The sequence below is a fragment of the Trichosurus vulpecula genome, chromosome 2 (assembly GCF_011100635.1).
Source record: "Trichosurus vulpecula isolate mTriVul1 chromosome 2, mTriVul1.pri, whole genome shotgun sequence".
In the NCBI taxonomy this organism is placed as follows: Eukaryota; Metazoa; Chordata; class Mammalia; order Diprotodontia; family Phalangeridae; genus Trichosurus; species Trichosurus vulpecula.
Window position 1 is genome coordinate 292,789,946 of NC_050574.1, and position 25,085 is coordinate 292,815,030.

At 37.6% G+C, this 25,085-nt stretch overlaps 1 protein-coding gene across 1 annotated transcript in view; it reads left to right on the forward strand.

Moving 5' to 3' along the window:
• The window catches only part of LOC118837041 (nck-associated protein 5-like), a 477,703-nt gene that overhangs the window by 13,723 nt on the left and 438,895 nt on the right, over positions 1–25,085 (forward strand). Inside the window, exon 2 of the mRNA XM_036744067.1 lies at positions 22,636–22,765. Coding sequence (XP_036599962.1) covers positions 22,697–22,765 — 69 coding nt within the window. The 5' untranslated portion in view covers positions 22,636–22,696. The remainder of the gene's footprint in view (positions 1–22,635; positions 22,766–25,085) is intronic.

The window sequence follows — 25,085 nt, forward strand, 5'->3', positions numbered from 1 at the left end:
CTTCTCTGTATTCAGTATATTCACTGTTTCTCAAGAGCAGTAATATACCATCGTATTTATATAGTACAGTTGGTTTAGTCATTCCTCAAATTTTCAGTGTTTACCTTGTTTTCAGTTGTGGAAAATGCTGTCATAAATACTTGTTGTTATCTATGAGGTTTTTACTATTTTTTAACCATTTTTCTCCTTGTGTATGCCTAACAATAGAATCTATGGGCCATAGAGTATAGACATTGTGGCCACTTTCTTAACAGTTCCCAATTGCTTTCCAGAAAAATTGGATAAATTCATCTCCATCAGCAGACCATTTTCCTTCTTATGGCAAGGCCAAAATAGTCTATACCCTTCTTTGCAGTGTGAAGGTATAGCAGCAAGGATGCTTCAGCCTTGGTCATGGTGATTCCTAAACTTAGGCCAACCCCAATCAGAAGGACCCACTTATCAGCTCACTTCCCTACCCCTCTTCTTCCTCCCTAGGCTAGGCAGAGTTAGTATCTGCCCCTTATTGCAGGATAGAAGAATGAGGAGCATGTGCTGGCAGAGTCTCTGCCACTGGGGAGAGGGGCAAGTGCCCTTAAATCTGTCACAAGCAGAGGCTTTTAAGTCATGTCATATCTTTTCTGTGATAGTGTGCAGCCTGGTAGGGAAAGGGGTTCTGAGTTACTGCTTTAAGGATTGGAATAATCTAGTATTAATTCATAAGGCTTTTACCTTGTAGCAACATTTAATTCCCTTTACTTAATCCTTTGGATTCAGCTGTAGATACTCTACATCTGGTATATAATTCTTCTTTTTGAATGGTTAGAAAGTAAAAGGAGTCTGGAGGAAGCAGCCAATCTGCCACCTTGTTGTTTATGTGACCCAGAAGTCAAATCTTCCCATTTTAATGATGACAAAACAAAGGGGGTTAAGTGATATGCTTAAGGTCACATTCCTAATTAGAGGCAGGGTTTGTAATAGAATCCCAAGTCTCCCTATTCTCAGTATGATGCTCTTTCAACTATACCATATAGTTAAGACAAAGGATCTTGAGAACTGGATTTTAGAGGTCTTCTAATCCAATTAACTAATAAACATAGAGAGGTCAAGGGGCTTTCCAAAGATCACACAGCTAGTTCATGACAGCACTAGCACTAAGATCCCTGAATCATGGAGACTCATAGTTGGGCTGGACCTCAGAGGCCATCTTGATTCGAATCTAACCTGTACTTGAAATAAGAACCCTCTCCACGACATCTTTAACAAAGCGGTCAGTCCCGCTCCACTTAAAGAGCTTCAGATCTTCAGATTCCCAGTTCTGAGCACTTTCTACTACATTATGATGCCTATTGATTGAAGTAAGCCTAGGTATTTGTTGAAAATATCCTTCTTACTTTGCCTCTGTGTCATTTTTCATCTGTTTTCTTTAAACTTGGGTTTGCCATAGGTTGAAGTGAGGATTTGAGCCAATAGGTTCTCTATGTTTATTGTGTACCACTTTGTCAATAGCCTTACAGTACCAGACCCAAAATCTGTTATTAACTCATCACTTGCCAATGTTTCCTTTTGGCTTGTTTAAAATGTATGTATGTAAAACATGATGCAAATCAAAATGCAATGTTTTTGCGTGTCCTTTTGTTTTATTCCAAACCTGTCATTTCCTTATTGTAGGGAAATCCTCACGTAAAAGCTCCTTCTTCTGATACAGCTGGCAGCTCATCTGTAACTTATAGTACTAGGAAGTTGCCTGTGGCACCAAAAGGTTGACTGATTTTGCCCAAGGTCATACAGCTAGTATATGTAACTGTTAGGACTTGAATGCAGGCCTTCTTTACTTAAAAGTTGGCCCTCCACCCACTTTGCCAGATTGCGTTTCAAAATGATCAGGAAACTATTACAACAAAATTCCCCAACGACAATGAAAGAAATTGGCTTAGTGGGGGAAATGGGCTTGCGATTTGGAGGCTTAGATTTTCCATGTTGGCCAGCCTATATTAATTGGATGCTCTTTTATCCACTTTACGCTTTTCATGTATGTGTGTATGCTTTCCCATTTGACTGCACAGTATGCTTTTGTCTACCTGAAGGTAATTTGGCATTGGTGGGATAACAAAAGGCATTGGTGGGATAACAAAATATACAAACAAGAGCTACAATGTGGCATTTCTTAGATTTCCATTTATATTAGATCTGGGGCAGATGGTAAGAATGTGAGCTAGCCTGCTCTAGCTTTGAAAGCAGCAGACGGCATGGAGGAGGGGCTCCTTAACTGATCCAGCTTTGCTAACACAAACTTAGTACCTATTTGCTCTCATCTTGAGCAGAAAATCATTCTAAATGCTGCCCTGCCCCTTCTTGGTCTGTAATGCCATTTAAAATATGCACAACACCGGCCGTCTAGACCTGAGAGGCAATTTAGTCTACAGTTTTTGAAATCCAAATAAAATCTAGTGAGCAGTGTTCCACTTATTATCTGTTAATTGTAGCCATCTTGACCCAGAGTCTGGAAATAGCTGAGTTGTTGCCACACTTTCTAATTACACTGTGTTAAAGAAGACTGTTCTCTGGAGCCATCTGTCTAATGCTTATTCATTGTGTGAAAATGAGAACAGCTTAGAGAGCTAGCACCAGTACCCAGTGTGGAAGGAAATGTAGTTGACTCAAAAGGTGTTAGGTACAATAGAAGACTGCCATTCTGAAGAATTTTCCAGAGGAGGAGCTATTTCCCTGGAAGCAACAGTAGGCTTCATCAAGTATGTGATCTTGGGTCAAGTTCCCAGGGATGAATAGAGGCAGAATTTGGGAAATCAAAAGCAAACATATCAGGGCGGGGTTGGGAACAAAGAAGCCATGATTCAGGGAGAGGGATATTGAAGAGTAGGGTAAGGTACTGGAGCATCCTAAGAGGAAGAAGAGTTCAGTCAACTGCTAGGAGACAAAGGAGAACAGTAGATCCACAGACTTATGCTAAGAGAGTGTCTCTGATGCCTGATGTAGTTAAAAAAAATGCTGGATTTGGAGTCAGATGATCTGGTTTTGAATTCCAACTTTAGCATTGATTAGACATGCATTCTTGGGCATAGTTGGAAGAGGGTTAGACTTGGTGTGAGGAGGGACCTGAGTGTGAATCCCACCTTTGTTAATATCAGCAAGTCCTTTATTCTTTATAAATGTCACTTTCACCACCTTTAAAATGATGATAATCGCACCTGAAGTAGTCACTTCACTAGGTTCATGTGAGGCTCAAATGAGCAAAGCTTTGTGAAGTGATTTGCAAAGCTTAAAGTCTTATATAAATATCAGCTATCTATCTTCTTTGGGACTTGATTTCCCAATTGGTAAAATCCAGGGATTGAACCAGATAATCACTAATTATATATCATTGATTATATTATAAAGTATGCCATATTATATACTTTGTGATTATAAAGTAATGTGAATCTATGAGAAAATAATCTTTGTTTTGGCCAGCTAGTCCTTTCTGTTGTTTAGTTGTTTCAGTCATGCCCTACTCTTCATGACCCCCATTTGGAGTTTTCTTAGCAAAGGTACTGGAATGTTTTGTCATTTTCTTCTCCAGCTCATTTTACTGATGAGAAAACTAAGGCAATCAAATTTAAGTGACTTGCCTAGTGTCACACAGTTAGTAAGTGTCTGATACTAGATTTGAACTCAGGTCTTCCTGACTCTAGATCTGGTATTCTATCCACTGTGACACCTACCTGCCCCCAGCTAGCTTTTCTCTTCCCCAGTCCTAAAAATCCTTGTACTTTAAGAACTCACATTAGTTATAACTTACATAATTCACAGCCATACTTTTTTAATGTGACTTGTAGGTAAATAACTGATTAATACAATATCATATGGGAACTTGAGAAGTAGTGATGCTTAATAATTGAAAAAAATAAGTAAAATGATTATTGAAAATAAATAAACCAAAGTAATGGGCTTCCCATTGTTGGAAGTATTCAATTATTCAATCAGGGGCCTAAAGGCCACTTGTTGGACATATTGTGGAAAGGATTTATGCTTTCCCTCTTTCCTTCTACCTCTTCAAATGTTAATTCCCTTCAAGGCTTAACTCAGGCAGTGTCCTTCAAGAGCCCTTTTTTGATCTCAAGTGTTGATTCCCAACTCCCCTGAATTACTTTGCAATTATTTTGCATACATCCTCGTATTTATTTGTGAACATGTTGTAAGCCCTAGTAGAATGTGGACTTCTTGAGGGCAAGGACTACTTCATGTTTTGTTTTTATGTCCTGATCCCCTAGAACACTGCCCAGTACAAAGCTGCTTAATTGTTTCCTGATTGCTTGATTGGGCAGTTAGGCTAACGAGATAAGCCAACAGTACCAAAATTCATTTTTGGAAAGCTGTCTTGGTTAAGGACTCTACAGCTCTGCATGTTAACCACCAAGAATAATATCAAATAATCAAATAGAAAGAACTAGATCCCTGACATGTTCATTCTTCAATGAGACTCTGATTTGTTTCTGAATTCCAAGGAGGGAAGACAGTCTGGGATGCATTGCAGGGAAGCTGCAGATGCCACTGTCTGCATTTCTGAGTTAGAGCACAAACCATCCATAGAACAGAATAGGGGCAGCCAGGGGGACAGAAAGCAGCTGCTCAGTGATACGGTGCATTGCAAAGCAGCAGGGAAACTTCTGCGGGTAGACTGTGAGATTGGGAGGAATGAACGCTTCCCCAAAGAGATAATAACTCAGAGGTAAACTGTGAGATGGATGAAATCATAGCAGCTTTACATGTGGTTTAAGGTGCCAGTCACAATAATCTTCTGGTGATCGTACAAAGTAAGGGACTAACTAGATGCTTCCAAAGAGGTGTGAAGAATCATAATTGCCTGGAAAGATAGACATTGTTTGATTGCTCCAGAAAGCAGAACGACTTACCTGAAGCTGGGAGGAAATGTTGCCTAATTTAATTTCAGTAGCTTAATATATTTTCATGACTTCTCTAAACTTAGTTCGTTGGTTTCTGTTTGCTTGTTTTTTGTTTATTTCTTTTGGGCAGGGCAGGGTGGGGGGGGCAACCTGGGTTAAATGATTTGCCCAAGGTAACACAGGTAGTAAGTGTCTGCAGCCAGCTTTGAACTCAGGTCATCTTGACTCCAGGGCCAGTACTCTATCCACTGTATCACCTGGCTGCCCTTGTTCATTGTTGATATAAGCAGAGGAAATAGCTTCAAAGGATTGGGGCAAACCCTTTGTATTGTTGCTGTCCAATGTATAAGCATTAGATCAATTCTCCCATGCCTCAGCTATTCATCAAGATTCAGGAACTGCCGAAAGTTTCAGGATGCTCATTCTGTAGTTCAGGGGTGGGGGACCTGTGGTCTCAAGGCCAGATGTGGCCCTCTAGGTCCTCATGTTCAGCTCTTTCACTGAATCCAAACTTCACAGAACAAATCTCCTTAATAAAAGATTTGTTCTGTAAAACTCGGACCCAGTCAAAAGGCCGCACCTAATGTGGTGGCCTCATGTGGCCTCAAGGCTGCAGGTTCCCCACCCCTGCTCTAATTGTTTACAATCACAGACTTCAAAATTTAACTCCGAATTCATATGGAGAAGAATGAGGATCACATTATTTTAGACAAACATGGGGACTGGCATAATAAATATTGTATGTCATACTGTATGGGGAATAATGTGGTTGGTGGGAGAAAGGAGTAACACATTGTTTCTCATCAGTTGTACAGGGCTTCACAGAGGAGGTGAGACTTAAGGAAAACAGTGGAATCAAGGATTGAAGAGATTAGAAAATGAAAATATGAATGATTTGCATGATATACACATGCTCCCTTCCCAACTGCCAAATATGAAAAGCACCTAGCACAGAGCCTGGAACATAATGGGCACTTAATAAATGCTTATTGGAAGAACATTGTACTCATGAGAAAATTAAAATACAAAGGTATAGCCCTGGATGTAATGGATACAAAGCTATCTTCCAAGTCAGAAAGACCTGGGTTCAAGTCCTGCCTTAGACACATACTAGTTGTGTGATTTTTCGGCAAGTTTCTTTACCTCTGAGGTATAACAACAATGCTGCTTGCAGCTGTTGTGGAGGTGTAAGGCCAACAACACCAGCACACAGGAGGGCTGCTAGCACAGGTTCTTTGATCTGTTTTTCTAAGGAAAGCAACTTTAAGGGGTTTACAATCTCACTTTAATTAAACATACATGTATCATTCACTTAGTTCAGGGGAAAAAGTCAGCACCCTAAACTTCAGAGAAAAGACAAACAGAAACTACAAGCAGAAATTATATGAAAAAGAAGGTAACATGGATTCTAAGGGTAATTCCCAAAGTAGAGTTCCAGAAATATTTTAAATGACAGAAGTATGCTTAGGACAAAGGTTTATCATGACAAAGTGACATCAGACAATTAGATATGTGAGCACTGCTACTTAAAAAAAGTCCAGGCACAATTTATGTATTTACTTTTTTCTCTCTTGCCTTCCCCTCAAACTATCTCGTAATAGAGAGATCTAAAAAAAAAATCTTGTCTCTACTAGGATTTTCTCAAGGCTCTGTTCTGATGTCTGAATAGTTAGAAGACCTGTGGTTAAATTTGCATGTGTTGTGCGTAGCTTGGTAGACTGAAAGTTTATATTCACGTAACTTCATTATACCTATCCCTGAAGTTCATAATTTCTTACTGCATAAAATTAGTTTTCACTGCTTATGTCAGTCTCATCTCTTTTAGTTCCACTAATTCAGAATCATTTTCTAAAACAGCTGTCAGATTGTTCCCTCTCCCCCACCCCATTTTTCTGGGTGAATGTCCTTTGCTAAGCATGTCCAATTTTCTTGAACTTGAATTTTGCATGTGGCCAGAGCCATATGCCTGGGGGAAGATGGTCAGTGATTGGAGAACATCCTTTTTAAATTGAACCCAAAGTGACTCTCTTTCAGTTTGAATACATCTTATGTTGCCAAAGAAAAGAACTAACAAACGCTATTATTTAATGTATTTCTCTTTCCCTTTACTAGCTATTGAATCACCTTTAACTTAACTTCAGACTCATTAAAATGTTTATTTAAAAAAAAACAAAGTGGGCAAAAAGATTTGAAGGATTTCCACCATGCCGAAGTAAAACAGAATCCCTTGTTCACAGTACTGTTTCTTCACTGGAAGAGTTTTCTATTTGTTGGAAATAAATGAAAGGCTTGCTTGCTTTTTGTCAGGTGTCAGGGAGCAAAGATGGAGTGGAATGCAAATATTTGATCTAGTGAAGAAGCTTTGAGCAATAGAGAAATTTACTTAATGGCAAAGTCTTAAGGCACCTGGACATTGGTGGTGATGCAGGAACTAAAAAATGGGGTGGGGGAAAGGGAACAATCTGACAGCTGTTTTAGAAAATGATTCTGAATTAGTGGAACTAAAAGAGATGAGACTGACATAAGCAGTGAAAATTAATTTTATGCAGTAAGAAATTATGAACTTCAGGGATAGGTATAATGAAGTTACGTGAATATAAACTTTCAGTCTACCAAACTATGCACAACACATGCAAATTTAACCACAGGTCTTCTAACTATTCAGACATCAGAACAGAGCCTTGAGAAAATCCTAGTAGAGGCATGTTTTTTTTTTTAGATCTCTCTATTACGAGTGAATTTTTAGTGCTATTGCTATAGTTGAGTTTGCTGGACATTAATTTCTTCTGAATAAACGTATAGGTGATCCAGGCCTGGAAGGTTAAGGGCAGGATTATGCATGTGTTAGATTCTCAATGAATGCAAATTAATGATAATGGATAATGATCACAAGCCGTATTGTACAAGCTATAAAATTTTGTGTTCCCCTTCAAAGAAAATAGTTGGACGACCTTAGTTATATAATTATATGTGTACCATACTTTAGAAGGACTTTCCTGATTTAATTTTAAAAATAGAAAATGTAGACATTTATCTTAATAAAAACTTAATAAAATAGCTAGCATTTATATAGTTCTTTAAGATTTGCAAAGTGCTTTAAAATATTATCTAGTTTTGACCTCACAACAATGCTGGGAAGCATTATTATATCCATTTTACAGATGAGGAAATAGAAGCAAAGAAAGATTCAATGACTTGCCCAAGGTCACACAGCAGGCAGTGTTTGAGGTGAAATTTGAACTCAGGGCTTCTTGTTCCAGGTTGCAAGTTCTATTCATTGTAGTATCTATACATTCCAGGTTCAAACTACAAAATTGAAATTGCAAATGTGTTAATATGACAATACGGTTTTAATTGAAGAAATTTGGCAATCTAATGACTTAATGAATGGGTTTAATTTAATTAAATAATAGAGATAAGAAATGATCAGATATCCTTAAAATATTTCATATTACATGTTACATATGTAAAAAGATTATAAGACAATAGATAGAGAGCTAGAAGGTTTCTTTCAGGTCATTAAATCCAACCCTCTCATTTCACCATTGAAAAAATTGAAGCCCAGAGAGTCAAGTGATTTTCTGAAATGATTCAGATAGTCAGTGGCAAAACAGGATTTGAACCCAGATTGTCTTCTGTTGAATATATCATTCTTTCCACTACACCCCACTGCCTCACAAAAGAAAGTCAAGAGATGGGATGTTACTTGCCTAAAATGAACAAGGGGCAGAGATGAGGGTACAAGAATCTCTTGGTTTCTAATATAGTTCTGACTTAAATATTTTATGATCTAGATTTTATTAAAATTCACTAAGGCCTACAGGGGTTATGTCTAAACGAACAAAAAGTAAGTGTAGATTTTATAATTATCAATTAACTTGATATCTAAGAGCTAAACTATCTACTTTCCAATAATGATTAGTAATTGTAAGAAACTCCAAAACTACCATGAAAGTATCTACTAAATGCAACCAAGAAATGATGGAATGACTCCCTGTAAACCAGAATTCTTTGTTCAGAAGGCAAAGATATTAAGAAGAAAGAGGATGAGTCAGAAGAGGATCTTCATTTGCAAATATTAGCTTGTTAGTATAAATGTAAAATATGGATGACAAGATGTTTGTTTTTTATTATGATGACATGAAGTTTTAACATCATAGTTTATGATCATGGATAAAGAACAACATATCGCATTTGTCTCTCCCCTCTGATTGGAGTAACACTCAAAGGCAGAGCATTTATCACCTGCCAAAACCTTCCTTTATAAATATATCCTCCCTGGTAAACTCCATTTTCCATGAACATCTCTTCTTGGTTTTGACTGCATAGGAACACCATGCTTCCTTCACTTTTCAGTTTCCTTTTTTGTCTACTCCCATTAGATGGTAAGCTTCTTGAGGGCAGGGACTGTTATTTCTGTCCCTAGTGCTTAGCACAGTTCCTAGCACACAGTCAAGGACTAGTACATGATTATTTAATTGAATTGAATTGGTTACTTTTATTTAAAAAGCTTCATAATTTCAATTTATATGAAGCTGATACACTTCCCTAAAAATGCACTTATAAATATTTTATTATCTAAGAGTTTTCTTATTTTGTTGGTTATATTCCCAATCTCAAAAAGTATTTTATACCACTGCAGGGTAATTTGTAAAATAAAATCAAAGGTTTAATTAACATCAGTAATTAGGGAAATTGCTCATAGTTCTTCATGTTCACGCATTTAAATTTTTCTGTTAAAGTGTTTTTTTATGTTGCTTTTCATAAATAAACATTTTTACTTTCTATTTTTTAAAATAAACTATTGGCTGTGACATTTAAAAAGATGGCAATGCTAGTAATTAGAATTGGTCCTGAGGAAGAGAAAACTCTTGGGATTTTTTATGGGGAATTAGGGTATCTGATAGGAGTATGCTACAGCATCCAAAAAAGCTAAAGCAGTCTTAGCCTGCATTAAGAGAGATAGACCTTCCAGGTAAAGAGAGGTTGTAATCCCATTACAATCTGTCCTATCAGCCCACATCTGGAGTGTTGTGTTTAGTTCTGATTTTCATGTTAATGTGGAGAGCATCCTGAGTGGGGTAACCAAGATAGGGAATGTTTTTGAGTGTTTAGCCTGGAGAACAGAAGGCACAGGGGGAGACATGATGCTCTCTTCAAATATTTGATGTGTGTCCAGGTGGAGGTAGCATCAGCCTTTTTTGCTTAGTCCCTGCAGACAGAACTAGGAACAACAGCTGAAAGTGGCGGATTTATGTTTGGTGTAAGGGGAAAAAACCCAAAACTTCCCAACAGTTAACTGCTTCCAATAAATAGAGGTGTCCTAAATTACAATGGGCTCTCTTGGGAGGTAGGATTCTCCCTCACTGGAGGTCTTCAATCTAAGGCTAGCTGACCTCTTAAATCAGCTCAGCAGTGGTAGAATCATTTAGCTGCTAACATACTTTCTATCTCCGATTCTATTTAGCATCTCAGGAAATGTATCCACTTGGGTCTGAGGAATAAAATGTTACTATCTACCTTGATAATTTTTTCTCCTAATCCTACACTATTTGCTAACATCATATTACTTCATGCCAAAAATGAACAGGTTCATTTTCAGTAGAATAATCTAATTTTTCCTATTGATGTGGAAAGATGAGGTAAAATGACAGTAGTCTCTGGTACAACATCAAAGTATATATATATAAACATGCACACATACACACACACACACACACACACACACACACACACACACATATATATATATGTATATATATATATATATACATATATATATATATATATGTATATATATATATATATATATATATATATATATATACACGTGGGCATTTCTTGGATGCTTTAATATATTTTATATTGACAAGCACAGAACCAAAATTGTAGAGCTGGGAGGCAATTTAGATCATCCCAGGACTTCTAAAATTTTTTCCCCTCACCACCCCTTTTCTCATATTAGCAGTGTTCATTGGGGTTGCATGGTGTTCTAGTATGCACAGTACAAAGATTGCCTTTGTGTTCAGAACCAAGGTTGCAGTGAGGTTGTATGATAGAACATGGGCAAGCACTGTCAGAACCACGTTGGATTCATTCCGTGTTTGAGTTTTAATTCACTTTTGATTGTTGTGCATTCAGAAACTTTTTACTCTTGACAAATTTTTCCTAACCCCATATGGGGTCAAGACCCATAGTTTAAGAAGCTAGACTAGATTCTAGTCCAAAGTTCTGTGCTTTTTCCATAAAGCACTTCAACAAATTGGAGTTCACTGTGCCTTTTTAATGAATTGAATTTGAGGATTTAGCTAAGACATGTTGATTACCCAGACGGTTTGAATTGTATATACATATGAGAAATAGTTAAAGTCAGAAAAAATTTCTCCTACCTCAACTGAAAACATTGGGCAAATATCTGACCATGCAGAGTGAGAACTCAGAGAGTTTAGTTGCATGTCCAGATTTCCATTATCAGATGTGGTTCCATTCAATGTTAAGACTGTCAGAAAAGGACAAAGAAATCCATAAATTGAGTGGAAGAAGAGATGGTGTTTCTAATCCAATTTCAAAGGATGTTGTCTAATCTGTTTATAGAGGTGGCCAACTATTTTTTTTCCTACCAAAAAGCCTGCAGATGACTTTCACCAGGCAGATCTATGGCAGCTAATCAAGTCTAGAGAATTAACTATCAGTGGAATGTAGTTTTCATGGCAATACAAGTTCACTATTTGACTTTTTTAGTTTAGAAGAAGAAGATGGTTCTCAATTACAAAGATGTTTGTCATCATTAAGTTTTGTATATAGAGCAGCTAGGTGGCTCAGTGGCTAGTGAGCCAGGGCCTGGAATCATGAAGACTCATTTTCCTGAATTCAAATGTGGCCTCAGACACTTACTAGCTATGTGACCTTTAAGTTAATCACTTAACTTTGTTTGCCTCAGTTTCCTTATCTATAAAATGAGCTAGAGAAGGCAATGGAAAACCACTCCAGTATCTTTACCAAGAAATCTCCACATGGGATCACTGAGAGTCAGACATGACTGAAAAGACTGAACAATAACAAATGATGACATGTTCAATTCTCTGTGTCCAGAAAATCTTAGCATGTGATAATGATTAAGTTGGAATCAAAATAAGAAAGAATACTCCTGCACTTAAAATTGAAAAAATACATCAAAGAGTTGCTGGTTCTGGGCTAAATAGATTTAAAAGAAGTTCATATGAAAAAAGTTGGCTTGGTAAAAGCTTTGTATGATACTATGAATATGTATGATACTATGTATGATATATGTATGATATTATGATACTAATGAAAATGAAGATTTTTAAAGTACCTACTCTATGCTATATACTAAAGTATGTATCTAGACCACTTACATGATATATCACATGATGCCTCGTACTTTATTTGCTAAGCATTAAAATAAACATAGAATCTTCATCAAGATTAGCAGTCATCTCAGTTTATTTTTGTAAGACCACACAGACTACATATGTTCAATTCTGGGAACCACATATCAAAAGAGAGTATCAAATGAGAAAGTGACTGGAAGGAAGGATGGATGGAGGGCTGAAAACCATATCATATGAAGGATTTTTGGGAGAAGTAACAATGCTAGCCCTTCAGAAGATAGAGGAGAAAATAGTAACTGTCCTCAGATATTTTATGTATCATCTGTGGAAAAAGGAAGAGATCTTAAAGGAAAACAAACAAAAGTCAGAACTAGAAATGGATAGAAATTATAGGGGGGCTGATTTCAGCTCAATATAAGGAAACACTACATACCAATTTCTTTTCATGATGGCATTTGTAAATTTCTTTAGAGGCTGGATGGTGGTACACACTAAAGAATACTTGATATTGGGGCATCTAGTGGTATAGGAGATAGATCACCGGCCGTGGAATCAGGAGGACCTGGGTTCAAATTCAGCTTCAGATATTTACTGATTTTGTGACACTAGACAAATCATTTAACCCTGTTTGCCTAAAAAAAATACTGGATATAGAGTCAAAATTTTTACCTTTGCCATTTACTAGTCATGACCTTAGTCAAGTTCTTTAACTTTATGCCTCACTTTCCTCACATGCAAAATGGAAATAACTGAATTAATACTGCCTACCTGACAGAATTCTTGTAAATGTTAAATGAGGTAATACATATATTAGTGTAAATACAGTATTTTGCAAACCTCAAAATGCCAAGTAATTAAAAGCTCATTGTTAACTAGAGTTTTCCAGTAACAGAATGGGCTGCCTCCTAAGTTAGCAAGATCGCCATCGTAGGTAATTTTCAACCAAAAGAAGTTGCAGAATATGATAATTCTATGTCAGCCATATTATAGAAAAAATGTCTGTATTGAGTAGGAGCTTGGATTAGTTGATGGATAAGGTTCCTTCCAATTATGATTCTCTCATTTCTAGTACCCCAAGGTAAGGTTAGTCCGAGAGTTGTACAAGGTCCAAGACACAACTCATGAAGCTCCTACTGTCTTTGTATATCTCATATCTCTACAACACCAAAGACATTATAAAAGTCCTCTTGTTTGTATAAGTCAATGAAGAAATCTTGCAGTTTTACTAGTATCTATCACACTAGAGCTAGATACTTTGGCCTTTTTTGCATCCTTGGTCTATTTCTTGTCCCCTTGACCTCCTCCAACCTTGGCCTTTATCCAGGACAAAAATGAATGGCTAATCAAAATCATTAAAATGTCAAAGTTATTAGAGGCTTTGGTCATTAAATCCTCCCAGCTCATAATAGGCAAAGATGATAGCAAGAGGAGTAAGCAGCCTAACAAAGAAATTGCCATAGTTATTTTTAAGAAGGGAAGTAGTCTAAACTTCTTTGAGGATAAGATACCCATTTAGGTGGGTGGTTGCTCAGTGTTATGTCCTTTTATGAGTTTCTAACCTACCCCCTTCCTCATGAATGAATAGTCTTCTTCATTTAATTAAACAAGGAGAGGGCAAGATAAACATCTTAGAAACTTTTCTCATGCATTTCATTTTGACAGCTGTTATTACTAAGAATATCTCTAATGCCATATTCTGCCATTTTATGGTTTATTGAAATTCCTTGTATTGTTTTGAGCACGGTAATGGCTTTCATAGGCTTAATCCCTTAATCTTGATTTGATTTGTATGGCTCTTTGAATTGTTCACATCAGGTAGGTCATTGGAGAACTTTCCCAAAAAAGGAGAGCAGAAAACTTATCTTAAGAAAACTTCCAGGTAAAGAAGAATGTTTCAAAACTATGACAAGGCTTTAGCAGAGATGTAACAACTACCAATTTATTTTATTGTATCCATATCCAGAATAATTTTAATTCCTCATTTATGTGCAAAGCTGTTTTAGGAGAAAATAATAGATATAACTGTGCTTAGAGAGGATGTCACTATAAAGTCTTTGTTGGATTATTTTTTTCATAATTTTTTTAAACAGTTTCTTTAACAAGTATTTTCCTCCAGCAGGTTTTGCAGAGTAGGCAGCACACTCTACCCAACTGGCCCCAGATGGAAAATACTCTCTTGAAATTAGATGGCTTTTTAAGTGTAGCACTCTACAGCCTACAAGGAAAAAAAATCATAAGCCTGAGCAGAATGCATTGAATAACACTGTCATTTAATTCCCCTAGCATCCTACTTAACTGAGTGTTTTAGCTTTTGGCAGTGGAATTTTTCTAATTTAATTAACTCATTAACGTTAGCAGATGACACAGTGTTAAGATTCTCCTTCCTCAATTGCTTATCTAAATATTCCTCTAATCCACTGGGGTTATAGGCGCATCTTATTTATTTATTAGATTTCTACAGTGACTTTCCCCTGAAGGGCTTAAAGGCTGTGTATAGACCCTTCTTATAATGAATCAGAAACATTTTGTAAACCAACTAAATGGGAAAAAAAGACAAAAAGAGCAAAGCAGGAAGAAATAAAAACACAAAGGAAAAGAAAAACAGAGGAAGGAAAATGAAGAAGAGGTGAGAAGCACAGAAAAAGGCAATGTGTATGCTCTAGCAGAAGTCTCTTATTTACAGTCCCTTGTGTTTTAGGCCATGCAGTATAATTAGATACCAATGGAATTTGTCTGATGAACATTTGACACCCTGACTTAGCAAGGCATCATAACAGAGCAATATGAGGACACCTTCTCTGAGAACCTCAGCTGGAGCAATCTTTCCTTTCTCCAAACACATTAATTTATTTTTCATTAATTTATTCAGTTAAATTCATTCTTCAGTTAATTCAGTTCATTCAACAAGACTGCTCTATCTTATGCCTGTTATCTATGTACAAATATGGCATTTACAATACACTGGATTATGTTATTTGTACATGGCTTTTCTTTCCTATGAGATTGTAGGTTCTTTGAAGGCAATTTTAATATTCAACTCAATGAACATTTATTAAGTTCTTATAGTGTAGGCATGGTGCTGTGCTAGTTGCTGGAGATACAATGGGCCCAAAGGAAGAGATCTTTACCCTTAAGGAGCTTACATTCTAAGAGAAATTAGTGTTCTATATCTGTGTCCCCAATAGTGCTTAATACATACTACTATTGGTCACAATAAGTACTCAGTCACTATTTACTAAATGCTGAATGAAGAAGATGAATCTCTTTGATCTTGCCAGTTTAATGTAGGGCAGTGTAATGAAGGCTCACTTAGAATTGGGGGGAGTGATCACCTGTCTTTGGTGACTGGTCAAGTTCATGAGCACTTGGACAAAGGGGAGATGAGAGCAGCCCTTCCCACCTTATGCTGTTGAATTCTGGCAAAGTGATCTTTTGGGATCATTGCTAATCTTTCTTGTCTACAATGATTTCCCCTCACTCCACCCCCAACTTCCCAGTGCACTTTGAAACTCTCACAAACACTTTTCTTGTGTTTGAGTGATTTTTGTACAGGTCACAAATCTCTCTTAGTTTGTGAGCTTCATGTAGGCAGCAACTTCTGATTTAATCTTTATGTCTCTCCTAGTACCTAAGACAGTGCTTATTACATAGTTGGTGTTTAATCTTTGATAAATTTGAAGGAGCTTCTTAAGGGTAGCAGGCTTCCTTTTTCTCAACCTCTCAGAAACTTCTCTTCAGGACAATCATAGTTCTTTTCCTATGTTGCTGTACTGGCCTTTAGTAGGCAACACTTTTTATATTTCTCTGGCAAAGATTCTGCAGGCAAAACAGGAGTTAAGTGCTTTGGAATTAGATCTTGTTTGAGTTTTCCAGTCTCCAAATGTATGAGGTCAGATGTCTATCGAAACAGTGAGCCCATAAGGCAATGCTACTTTGGAATTGTTTAGCATTTAAATCATCAACCTGGGGTTGTTGAGTATCCTGAGCAGGGAGTTTAATGTGGATGTACCCATGAAACCATTTTCACAAACCAATTTTTATCATCATGCAGAATTTTCTCCCACTTCACAGTGATGGGCTATTGTGATATCCCTCTGAGACTGTTTCCAACTGCTAAACTCTCTGACAAGGATGAAGAACGCACATTTGGGAAATCTGTCTTTCAGAACTATTACCATTCAGTTTTCTAGTGGTCAATCTGCTTCAGGATGCTTTTGCTGATTGCAGAAGGCGCTTCAGTATTGAAAAATACATGAATTTGAATCTGTTCACTTATGTCTAGTTCTTAAATCCAGACAATTCTCTTTTCCATTCATTTCTGATATCATTGCTTCATTGTACTTAAACATATGCACTCCACCCATGACATCAGTTTCAGAAGCCTAAACCATCCAATGTGTCTTCTCATAAAAACCCACATGAATATATAAATAAAACAGTGCTCATACATGTTCATTTGAGTGGAATGGAACAGTTTGTCAAAAGTGAATTTAGGTCTCAGATAGTCATTAGTTATTGTAAGTAATAGGGAACAAAACTAAAACACATCTAAATTATTCACACACACACACACACACACACACACACACACACATACACACACATACCACTCTTCTCTTCAAACCCAGAATTCTTTCCCTTAAAATATTTTCACTCTTTAATTTGAGGAAAGAGTGTTACATATGAGAGACAGGGGAATGGAGAATGAATTTTGTAAATGATGAACCCTGGTCTTTTATAGCACTTTGGAATCTATATTAATCTTTGACCTTTGAGCCCCTGTTTATGACAGAACAATCATTCATCCTGAGGGATACCAAAATTCATAGAAAAACTATTTAGAATGTAGATCTAAGATTTTTTTTCCACTGATTCATAAAGGGTTTGTTTTGGTCTTGTTTTTAAACATGGCTTCATATATTTTTGAGAGAATAACATTAAAGAAAAAGAGGGGATCTGTAAGTAATTAAGAGGCAATATTTACATTCAGGATATCCTTTCCTTTCAGGTTTTGAGTTTGGGTTTTTAAGTAGCTTTTATAGGGGAATGAGGACCAGTCACACAGCTTAACCTACAGTGTAGCCTAAACTAACTGACACTTTTTCCCCCACAGGCATATTTCAAGACTCACAAAAAGGATGGGGGGAAGGAGATTGAGTGAAGGGTAGAGGATTAAAAGTAGATTAGTTCTTACCTTGTTCTTTCTGAGTCACCATCCAGAAGCTAGTTCTTCCTTTGATTTAATCTGGTCTGTCCTGGTAGGGTCAAAGTAGGTTTTCCTAAAGAATCTCCTGGCTATCCAATTGATATTTCAAAGCCGGGGAGGAAACATAAATCAGGGTGGTGGAAATCAATTTGGATAGAAGATTTGTCTTTATTTTATAATCAAAATGTGCACATGTAGAATATAGGGTGGAAAATATGCCTTGAAGGTTTCCTTTAATAGTATTATTCAATTACTGTTCTTCGAATACTTTGCTGCCTGTTAATAAAATTTAAGTGCAAATAGGAATTATTGGTATCATTAGAAATGTTAAAAAGGCCCATCTAATACTTTGGACCATTTAAACTGCAAGGAAAATTACCAGGGAGTTTATTTAGACCAACTCAGAGTTTTAAATATCTGGAAGTGAAAGTTTCATTAGCTGGCAATAGAATTGTAAAGAAAATAATCTAAAGTCATTGTCTATTAAAAGAAAGCTTAATTTCCTGCTTTTTATCAGGTTGCTGACCACTTCCATTCTCATCACTAGCAATGGGTGAGGTGAACTTTCCAGGCATATTTGAATTAGTCATACATTTATTTTCCCTTTAATGTAATGGTATAGGGAGACAGTTCTTTAATAAATATTTGCTAAATACATACTCTATAGGGAAACAAAGGAAGACAGATAAATAAAATAAAATACTCTTTGTTCTTCAGAACAATAGATTCTAGTAGCAGAAAAAATGTAAGTAATACGATACATATGCTGAGTAGTATATAATAAGACATATGAAGTAAGACATAAGACATACTGAGTAGATGGAGGTAATCTGAAAGAAGAAGGTATTCGTAGCCGGAAGGATTGGGAAAGGACTATGCAAGATGAGATTTGAGTTTTAAAGAAGCGACAGAAACAAAGAGGCAGAAGTACTGGGTCAAAGCATTTTAGGCATTAGGGCAAAATCATGGAGACAGGAGATAAAGTGGTGTTTTAGGGGAAGAGAAAGTAGCTGAATCACAGTGTATGAGGTGGGGAGTAAGACGTATGAAAAGGTCTGAGCCAATGTCAACTGCAGGGTAAAGGTTAAAGACTGAGAAAAGGTCATTAGAATGAACAATGAAGAGTTCGTTGCCAGCTTTTGGAAAGGGCATTTTCAGTGGAATGAAAGGGTCAGAAGCCAGAATGTAGAAGGTTTAGGAGGAAATGAAAGGAGAGGAAGTGGAGGTACCAGTTGTAGACTGCTTTCTCAAGGAGGTTAACTGTCAAGTAGTGAAAATTTATAGGAAAATAGCTGATGAAAAGTAGCAAGGTTGACTTAGAAAGGAGAATGGGAGAGAATCAAATGGGCTACTTATCCGAGACCTCAAGGTCAACCAGGTCCTCAAATTCATTGATGAGCAAAAGAGTATCGACTGTGAAATTGAATAAAAAGATAGTCTCTCTGTTAATAATTAGTGTGTTTTCCTAGAAAATGTTAGGGAAAATTTCTTAAATGAAAAAACCTGAGCTTGTTACTTTCCCAGCCCAGTTCTCCTGAGGCCTTCCTTGATCCTTCTAACTGCTCATGCCTTCCCCCCATAATGACTTATATTTATTTTGTATTCATTTTTAATAGTGAGGCATCATTGTGCAGTGGAGAGAGCTGACCTTGCAGCAAGGAAGACCCATGTGTCTTGCCTGTAATGCTTTTTAGCTGTGTGACCCTGGCTAAGTCTCTTAATCTTTCAGTGCTCGAGGCAACTCTCTAATGCTAAAGGGCAGACAAGGTGATCATTTGCATGCCCAGTTTTTTTTTTTTGGACTACCTAAGCTATGATGTAATGGAATATAAGCAAGGTTCTTACATTTTTAAATGCAATAATGTATTTAAAAATATAAAACGCATTCTCAACTCAGGGGCTAAGAAGGCAATAGGCTAGATCTGCCCCTCAGGCACAACCCCTGCCTTACACCAATGATATCACAGGCAAAATTTCTATGATTACATTTTAAAACATATTTATATGTTTATGTGTTTTTTCCCCTCAATATATTATAAGCTACTTAAGGACAGGGTTTCTTTGTTGCCTTTGTGTCACTAGTACCTAACATAGTTCTTGCATATGGGAGCTGCTTAATACTTATTTGTTGGCGGATTTGTTAAATAAAAAATTCAAATGTTATCACACTGTTTGGGAGGGGTTGCTTTATTTTTCCATCTTAATTTTGTATTGTTATAAGTAAGTACTTGTAAAGGCAATCAGTAATGGGAAGATCTTTCCTGCCCATTCACTGGGCTTTGGGGTCAGGGTTCTCAGGGTCCTGGGGGAGTGGCTAGGACTGCAGCCAATGGAAGCCTATGGTGGGAGGAGCTTGCTGAACGGTTAGAGCAGAGATAAGAGGCAGTTGAGAGCTGAAGGAGAGAGGAAGCAGTCAGCTAGCTGCAATACAGCTTGGAGATTGCCGCAGAAGCAGCGTTGATGGCAGCAGGGCCTACAAAAAGGCAGGACTGACCCTCGTGGAGACCAGAGAGTGCCGAGCAGGGGCTTGAGGCCAGTGGGTGGTCTTCTTGCTGGAGGGTCCTGGCACTGGGGGTGGGGGGGAAGCACCAGTATGGCTTGGCTTGCTGCCATAATGTTTTTTCTGTGGCCTCTTGGTCACTATTGTGAGATGGGCATACTGGTGTTGGAAGGTTCTTGCCAGAATGTCGAATTGGGGACACTGGTCCATGGGTCTGCTACTTTTGAGTTTCAATAAATGCTTTAACTTTTCTGCCTTCTACTTAGAGAATTCCTTATATCCTGCGATTCTGGACCATTCAGGCATATTCATGGTTATCTTTGAAGTCATGAATTCTGCCTTACTGATATAGTACCTCATAAGCTAGAGTTTGGGAGGATGTTTCTGAACCCATGGGGAGAGGGACAAAGAGATGATGAGGTATTAGAGAAAGACAAGGGATGATTGTGATGCTGGATAAGTTGTCAAAGACCTGGAAATTGTCTTTTTCACCAAATGACGTTGGTGCAGCCTTTCAGTTTCTGAAATCCCACTGCAGTTGTACTTGAACTAATCACAGAATTAAAGTCTAGAGTAAAAAACTCCTGGATGCATTTCCCAGTATCAGGAATGTATGTGTTTTGTGTTGAGAATGCTTGTCAGTTTCTTTGAAAGAAACCACTCACTGTAGATAAACGTGTATGTATTTGGTTGCCCCGTCCCTTGTTGCTGGTAGACTCTCTCTTTGTTCATGTGGCTAACTGTAGGCAGCAAATAAATGTGCCACAAAAAGAATCAACCACCAGTGGAGGTGGTAAAGAACCTGCCTTATATGTAGGCAGGAGTCATGATTTATGGGATGCTGAGAGGTTCCCCTGCTCCCAAGTATTCTTCTTTCTAAACTGTTATGACATTCTACCATTAGAATCAGTCCTTAAGGATTAAAACATTCTTACCTGGAATCAACCATTAAGGAAACTGCCCTGGTTGGAATGAATAAGGAAGAAATGGACTTGAATATTAGGATAAAGAATTTGGGTTTTTGTTTTACAGGCAATGGGGAACCATGGGAGCCCGAGCAGGACAGCAGCACAATGAAATAGTTGTTTAAGAAAAACCAGTCTGGGAATGGTATTTAGAATTGATTGGAAGGTGGACACACTATAATCAGGGAGAGCAATCAGGCAGGAGGTTTGGTTTTCTTTTGTTTTAACCATGTTAACATTTTTACCAGGCTGCTTATAATTGGTCCTTCCCTTGGTTATCTTCAATATCTTTGCTTGTGCAAGCAAATAGTAGGAAAGAAGGAAAGAGAATGAGCCAACATTTGTGTTTCGAATGGAAGCCCTTTGAGAATAAGCATAAAGAGAATCACAAGGCCTGGATTAGAGACTACCACTTGCTATTTGACTTTGGGTCGTTCATTTAATCTGTCTTGTAAAATGAGAGTTTAACAAATATTTCAATTCAGCAAACCTCAATTAAGTACTCAGTGTGTGCCAAACTAGGTGCTGGCAATATAAATATGAAAAACAGACTTTGTCCCAAAGGGAGCATACCATTTAGCATTAACACTAACTATCTGTTCCAGGTGGGACAATCAAATAAAATGATGTAAATAAATCCAGGTGTACATAGTCAAGTGCTGTATACATTGAAGATGGCAACATTATTATTAATTTATTATAATCCACTTAAATTTTCAATAAAATCCATTTATCTGGCACTCAACATGAAATATCTGTTAACTGGCTATATGCTTCTATCAACAATATCATAATGATTCAAGTTTGTGACTACTGCAAGATCTGGAGGTGCCTTTTAGATAAGAGAGATTAGATTATATTTTGTAGAGTTTTAATGTGAAGTGAATTTTAATTTAGTCTAATCTTTGAAAATTGGTAACATGATGATAACATTAAACTCATCTAGCCATTCCAGGTTTGCAAAATTCTTTCCTCACAACAACCCCCTGAGGTAGGTTGTTGCATGTGTGATTATCCTGATTTTACAAGTGAGGAAACCGAGGCTGAAAGAGGTTAAGCGACTTATCCATGGTCATATATTCAGTAAGTGGTGGAGTCAAGATTTGAACCCAGGACTCTCCTGATACCAAGTTCAGGAAGAAGTCTTTTGTTGCTAATGATATGGTCTGTTTTTTTTTTTTCCTTCTCAATCTAGCGGTTCCAAAGGGAACGTATCTGATGACACTCATCAAATAATTACAAAGAATGGAATTTGGAAACTTGAATTTTATGATAAATTTAACATCTGGGCGTGGATGGGAGTATTTTGCTTCTCTTTTCAATGAGTCTCAGGTAATCTGAGCTCAGTAAATATCAGTTGTAGGGGACAGTTTTGTCAATTTGGTTTCATGGAATTTGCAGAAAGCATCTATGTACATAGTAACAGAGTGAGTCATACCAATAGAAAGAGGCTGGCGTGGAACAAGTATGGCATGAAATGGACTGTTTGTTTTTTTCCACAGTCTGCTGATTAGCCCCGCAAACCCATTCCCCAGCTCTGTTAGCAAAACCTATAAAAACACTGGGGCCTCCATAAAGACAGCCACCAATGTTAGCAACCCCTCAAGGGTGTGGGGGTTGCAAAAGCCCCAGTTCTCTACACCTACCATTTGTGTCTGGTTAGAGAGTTAATAACGAACGTCCGAGAAATGTTAACATGGATAGTAAAACACATGTTCCCTTTTTGCAGTGACCCTGGAAACAGCCTGAGATTTCTTATAAATCACAAAGGAAAATAAATACCTTCATCCATGGAGGGGAAAAGACAGCTCGAGAAAAGGGACTTTGGAAAAAGGTTGTCTCTAGACAGCAGTCTTGTGGTAAGTACTAAAATATTCATTTACTGCTCTATATGTTTTGGCTTAAAAAGCATTATTCTTTGACTGTTACTTCCTGAACCCTGTGCCTTTGAAACTACCATTCCAGATACCCCATTAGCAGCGTCCCTGGGGATTTCCTTTCATTTATTTTTTACAAACTCAAAAGGCAGCAAATTATAGGAATGTTTGTCTAGTATCTTAATAGGTGAATGTCATAATCTGTCAACATTATATATAATTACTGTAATTCCATCTAAAGGAGACATCACCTTACACAAAAACACCACTGTACGGTTATTGCTAAATATAAGGCCTCTATATAGTTCTCCCATCACAAATTTATCCTCGTGTTATAGACCAGACTAATAAGAATCTGTGTAGTTACAATTCTGAAAGAGCCAATTTGACTCCTGAAATTTGGAGGTGGGTATGTTGGTTAGTTTAATGGAATATTATGCTTTTTCTTTCCAAGTTTCTGTGCAGATGTGAGTTGTTTTTGAAAACCCACCATCTGGTTGGATATTTACAGTCATGGAGATTGAGCCTGTCTGTGGAAAGAGACTAAGCTATTTCTCATTCAGAGGTTCACCAACTCTGTCTCCCTCTTTGCGCCACATTGTATCAGCTATTCTTTGCCAATTCACTACTCATGGGGAGAAAGAGTTAATGGAATGAAGTGGATTATTGCTTTCTCTGTGGACCCAGATAGTGAAACAGAGATGTGGCTCTATTTTTTTTCCTCTTCCAGGATTAGATTTTGTAAATCTCAATTTCCAGACACTGCAGACAGAATTGTTGTATTCTGAGTCTCCAGAATAGTAGTGCCCTCTCCAGGTGGTGTGGGCTTCACCTCTCCGACCAGTCAAAGAAGGGAATTTCTGGGAATTGTAAAAGGTATTAGCATAGAGCCCAGCATCAGGTCAGATCTTTTCTGAATATTAGGTTCAAGCTCTGAATGTGCACACAGATGTGCGGGTACATGTGAATTATACATTAAGCAACACCTTGCCAGTGCACAAGTTCATTGTTTTAGTCTAAATTCTTTTCCCAATGTGATGCACTGTCTCTAGTTTGTTTCCTAGTTGTTTCTGTCTCAACATAGAAAATAGGTAAAAAGCGTGTGTGTTTGTATAGGGCATTTGGGAGGACTGGGTGGGAGCAAAGGGTAGATGTTCAAAGATGCTTTCACTTATCTCCTTGTCACCATCAATCAAAAATAGAAATGTGAAGTAGTCTTGGTATGCAAATATAATCATAGGAACTGTATTATGCATAGGAAGAATTGATAACTGCCCATAACATTTGATTCGACTTGTCACAAGGAAGGTCTCCTTGCCTCCATATAGCTCCCTAGAAAGTTTGGCATTGATGACTTTGGTTGACCTTAAGATTATGGCATTGTCTCTTCTTAATAAGCTTCTGGAAGAAAGCAAGGCAAGAAAGCTTATTCTACTTAGAATCAGCAGATGTGGGTTCAGGCGACCTCAAGCCAGCTTTATATATCTGGCTTTCCTCATTTGTCAATTAGGGATAATGACACCTGCTTTACCTACCTCATAGGACTGTGTTGTGAGGATCAAATGGGATTTAAAAAATACGAGAGTACGTTGTAAACCATAGAGTGAGGAGATGCCATCATCATCTACCTCATCATCAGTCATAGATAAGGTATATAATGTCCCTCAGTTAAAGGTCTTCTAGCAGGAGTTCATAATGGACCACATGCATAGATTTTAAGGGCTCTATGAACTGGGATGAGAAAAAAATTACATCTTTTTTCCACTAAATGTTTACTGAAATTTAGCATTTACTTCAGTTATGAATGTAGGCAGCAAAACATTATTCTGAGAAGCAGTAGTTAGTCTTTACCACACTGTGGAAATGGTACATCTGGCCTCTCCTCTCCTGACCTCTCCTCTCTTCCCCTGTCCTCTCCTCTTTGTCTCTGTTTATGCTTCCGTGTGTCTGTCTCTTTCTCTTTATGTCTTGTCTCTGCCTCTTTGTCTGAGATGAAGGGAGGGAAGGAGGGAGGGAAGGAGGGAGGGGAAGAGAGAGAGAGAGAGCGAGAGCAAGAGAGAGAGAGCGAGAGCAAGAGAGAGAGAGAGCGAGCGAGAGAGAGAGAGCATGCTTAAGAACCCTGTCTTGAGCTTTTTCAAGTGACAGGTGAAAGCATGCCTTGGAAAGACAAATCCAAACCATGTGGTTTGGGATGGGAAGTCTAGAAAGGGCACGTTTATTAGCCAGCCCACAGTATTGCAGTATGAAAGCACTATGTGCCTAAAAGTCAAGGGAGTTGGACCACAGATGGGGAGAGGACACT